The sequence below is a fragment of the Quercus lobata genome, chromosome 10, assembly GCF_001633185.2.
Source record: "Quercus lobata isolate SW786 chromosome 10, ValleyOak3.0 Primary Assembly, whole genome shotgun sequence".
NCBI classification, from domain to species: Eukaryota; Viridiplantae; Streptophyta; class Magnoliopsida; order Fagales; family Fagaceae; genus Quercus; species Quercus lobata.
In genome coordinates this window covers 32638792-32643436 of record NC_044913.1, presented here as the reverse complement: position 1 = coordinate 32643436, position 4645 = coordinate 32638792, and the positions used below count along the sequence as shown (strand labels likewise).

Below are 4645 nucleotides of genomic sequence, written 5' to 3'. Positions count from 1 at the left end.
GGTTGACTCATGGACCTCCTCAATTATTTGTTGTGCTTCCTTAGTAGTCATGCAAAGGAGATGAATTTCATCATATGATTTTCTATACAACCTTTCACCATAAATAATGTAATTAATGGATAACCTTCTACTAGTCATTTGATCATTCTTATCCACAAACTTCGGGTATGTCCCATCCTTGATACTGTAGAATGTTTGAATACCATTCACCTTCCCCATTTATTTCCTCATCTCCTTCTATCGACATACAATAGGCCGGCTCTTCTTTTTGTTCCACCACTATCGGCTAAGCTTGGTCTTCCTTAGGGCAATCCATCATGGATGCCATTATTGATAAAGCATTTGCAATCTGATTTTGCATTCTTGGCACATACTGGTATTGAATCTTTCCAAACTTCGATGCCAATTTCTGAAGACATTCATAATAAGGCAATAACTTTTCTTCCTTAATCTTCCATCTGTTCTTTATCAGAGAAATTATCAAAGCTGAGTCACCATACATTTCCAAATCTTTCACTCCAAGACCTAAGGCTGCTTGTAACCTCATAATGCAAGCTTCAGACTCTGTGGCATTATTAGTGGCAGGAAAGTTGAGCCTACCAAAGAATGGGATGTGTGTCTCTTTTGTAGAAATTAGGAGAACTCCAATGCCACTTCCATTCTAATTAGTTGCTTCATCATAGTACATCTTCCATAGTTCTAACTGTATCCATATGATATCCTCATCTGGAAAGTCCCATTGGATTTCTTTGGCTTCTTTGAGTGAACAATGGGCTAAGTGATCGGCAATTGCTCTTCCCTTTATAGACTTCTGAGTCATATATTTGATATCAATTTTTGACAAAAGTAGAACCCATTTAGTTGTCTTCCCATCTTGCACCAGATTCTCCATTAGATATTTCAAAGGATCCATTCTTGCAATCAACAAAACCTTAAAAGTAACCATGTAATGTCTGAGTTTTTGGGTAGCCTATACAAGCACTACACATGTCTTCTCAAGTGCTGTGTACTTCTCTTCATAAAAGAACATCTTCCTGCTAATATAATAAATTGCATTTTCCTTTTTGGACTCCTCTAGCTATTGTGCAAGTAAAGCCCCCATTGCTATATCCGTGGTTGTGAGATATAGCAATAATAGCTTTTCGGGTACCCGTGGAACCCATATCGGTGGCTTCATCAAATAACCCTTAATCTTCTTAAAGGCTTCTTGACATTGTTCATTCCACACTGCGGGAACTTCTTTCTTGAGCAATTGAAAAGTGGTTCACATGTCATGGTGAGCTGGGCTATGAACATGCTTATGTATTGTATCCTTCCTAAAAACCCTCGGATCTCCTTTTCAGTCTTTGAAGGCTTTGTTAGGTTCTAAAGACTTAGGTATTTATGTATTTAGAACTCTAATGTGTATTGTTGACAAACCATGATCAAAACAATGTGTTTAGAAGTGTTTTAGTCTTGCTCAAAGTTATGCATTTATGTAAAGTTGGAATCGAGCTAATTCAGAAAAGATTTATGCATTTCGGCCTAGCTCGATCGATCGAAGCTTAGGCTCGATCGATCGAAGCTCGGGCAAAATGTTTTTTCTGCAGATTTTCCAACTCAGCCCTATTTGTTTTAAAACGTTTTAAGGTTTTCTAATTTGTCCTAAGTATAAAAGGCAAGCCCTAGCCATGTTTTAGTGTTGCTCATATTGCGGTTTGTGTAAATCTCTTGTGAGATCTAGAGGAGTTTTCCTTTACACAAACTTAGGGTTTTCAAAGAGAAGATTTATCTACACCTTGATGATCAACTCGGTTGCTACCATTGAAGCTTAAAGAAAACACAAGCAGGTGTGCTTGTATCTGGTGGTGAATCCAAGAAAGAAGGAGTCCGTGGATTCGGAGCTTGCATGTGGTTGTGTCAATAAGTTCTACTGGTTGGTAGCAATAAGAAGTCGAGCGTGGGGGCTTGTAAGTCTTATTGTATGAACTTCGATTCTTTCAAGATAGTGGATTCAAGTTTACCTTGAGGATAGTTAGGTCAAATCCTCCCCAGGTTTTTACCGATTTGGTTTCCTGGGTGATCATATCTTGTGTTATTTATCTTTCTGCTGCTTTGCATGATATGATCTTTGTGATTGTGATAATCTAGATTTATTAAATTGGACTAAGTAACAACTTGGCTAATTACCTAGGTTAAATCAATTGTGTTTTAAGGGGTCTAAAAACCATCAAGTGGTATCAGAGCGGGTTGCTCTTTTGTTGTTGATCTTTTGATCACTGAGCTGATCCATGACCCCTGTTGTCATGGAACACGAACACGCTCTAGTTATTCCTCTTCACTTTGATGGGAATAATTATACTTATTGGTAAGTAAAGATGAAAGCATTCTTGAAATCTATTGATGAGAGAGTGTGAAACTCCGTTGAATATGGATGGGAGAAGCCTATTACTCCAGTTAGTGAGTGGGAAACTTCTCAAAAAGAAGCAGCTGCGTTTAATAGCAAGGCTATGAATGCTATCTTTAACGCTGTTTCTATGGAGGAATTTAAGAGAATCTCTAATATTGAGGTTGCTCATACTGCTTGGAATATCCTCCAGACTGTGCATGAAGGCACAAAGGCTGTCAAAATCAATAAATTGCAGCAATTGACTTCTAATTTGAAAGCATTAGGATGTCTGATGATGAATCTTTTGATGAATTCTATGCTAAATTGAATGACATTGTTATTTCTGCTTTTAACTTGGGTGAAATCTATGATCAACCTAAAATTGTTAGGAAGATTCTTAGATCTTTAATTGAAAACTTTAGACCCAAGGTGACTGCCATTACTGAAAGCAAGGATGTGGACTCCATCCCTGTTGATGAACTTGTAGGATCTCTTCAATCTTATGAGTTGGATCTACCTAAAACTACCAAATCCAAATCAATGGCTCTTAAGTCAGTTGATGATGTTGAAGGTGGTAGATTTGATGATGAGCTCTCTGCTACAGAGATTGCTTACCTTGCCAAGAACTTTAGAAATTTTCTCAGGAATAGTAATAGAAAGGCAAGAGGCACAAACACTGCTGAACCTAGAAACTTTAGGAAGCATGATCCCATTAAGGTTAACAATAATGATAAACCTAGAGAAAAAGTAGGTCAATTTTCTAATAATTCTTTGGGTTCTTAATGTTTTGGATGTCAAGGGTATGGTCACATGAAATCTGAATGTCCTACCTATTTGAAGTCTAAGGGTAAGGCTATGGCTGTAATCCTTAGTGATGGTGAAGTTTCTGATAATGAGTCTGATTGTGATGAGGATGGAAACTTCATTGCTTTCACTGCTACTGCTGTAGTCAATGAGAGCATATCTGTTGAAGAGAACCCTTCTGATGGGGAACTCTTTAAGGATGTAGATCTTCAAGAAGCCTATAATAAACTTTGCAAAGTTGCTGCAAAAGATGCTATGAATGTTGAACTTGGCTTGAAGAAAATTGAATCTCTTGAGCTTGATAAGAAGAATTTGCTTGTAAAACTGTTTGATGCTACTGAACTTTTGAAAAATATGAAAACTGAGAATATGCTTTTGCTTGATAAAGTTAAATCTTTGGAACTTGATTTATCGGTTGCTAGATCTGCTAGTTCTAAACTTGATCAAATGTTGAGTGTTCAAAAGTCTCCTTCTGACAAATCTGGATTAGGTTATGTTGAAAGCATCTATGTGTCTTCTCCCCATTCCATAAACTTTGTCCCTTCATCTTCTTCTGAACCTTCTGTGAGTGAGATAGTGAGTGAAACTCTTAAACCCCCTGTAAGTGAGGTTGTCAAACCCATAGAAGTTTCATTATCTAGGAAGATTAGGGTTGATCTGAAAAAGTCTAAGTCTAAGAAGCCTACCCTATCTAAGGACAAGACACATGATAAGCCCGCATGGGTTTGTCATTTTTGTGGAAAGTCTGGACACATACGTCCTAACTGTTATGAGCTGCAAGCTGCAAAGAGAGCAAACAAACCAAAAGTATCTGTGCTTTAAGCACAAGATCCTATGGTACTTATTGGTGAATTGGTAAAGGCTTTAAACCTTTATTTCAATCCTGGAGTTGGAAATGATTCCCATGTGAATAAGAACTCCAATGTTCATGGTGCATCTAAAAGGTTTTGGATGTAAAAGATTCGAACTAACTGAATATTTCTGACATGGTCCTTGTGCTTCATTGCTCTACCCTTTGTGACCTTTGTTCTTTGGTTTTGTTTTTTGTTTTCTAGGATTTGCATTGCATAACATTCATGGATTTCATTCTAGGTTTTTTTTTTAATAAAAAAAAAAAAGGGGGAAGAAAAAGGAAGCAAATTGTGTTTTTGTACTATTCTTCTTGGTTTTTGAAGAACAAGGTTGGTCAATTTATTTTCACATAACATGTCGTTTGTACCTTGTTTAGCTTTGATGAGCTTACTTATTGCACTTTACTAGTTGAAGCTTTGTAGTGCATGTTGTGTGGGAAAGATGTTTATGGTTTTTGATTACTCTGTCTTAATCTTAAAGTCACATGTTTTTGACTGTCGGACTTGAACTTTTAGAGAAAGGCATAAATAACCATCTCACCACTGTTCACTAGCCAATCATGAACACCTTAGTGCATATCATAAGATTTTGTGCTCGAGAAAGTGTAGCACATGTACGAAA

At 37.1% G+C, this 4645-nt stretch overlaps 1 protein-coding gene across 1 annotated transcript; it reads right to left on the bottom strand.

Moving 5' to 3' along the window:
• Positions 1-286: 286 nt before the first annotated feature.
• LOC115964648 lies at positions 287-913 on the bottom strand. The gene is made up of 2 exons (XM_031083915.1): positions 687-913; positions 287-596 (listed from the first exon to the last, which is right to left on the bottom strand). Exons 1-2 carry the CDS (start codon positions 911-913, stop codon positions 287-289), a joined length of 537 nt encoding a protein of 178 aa, XP_030939775.1.
• Positions 914-4645: the final 3732 nt, after the last annotated feature.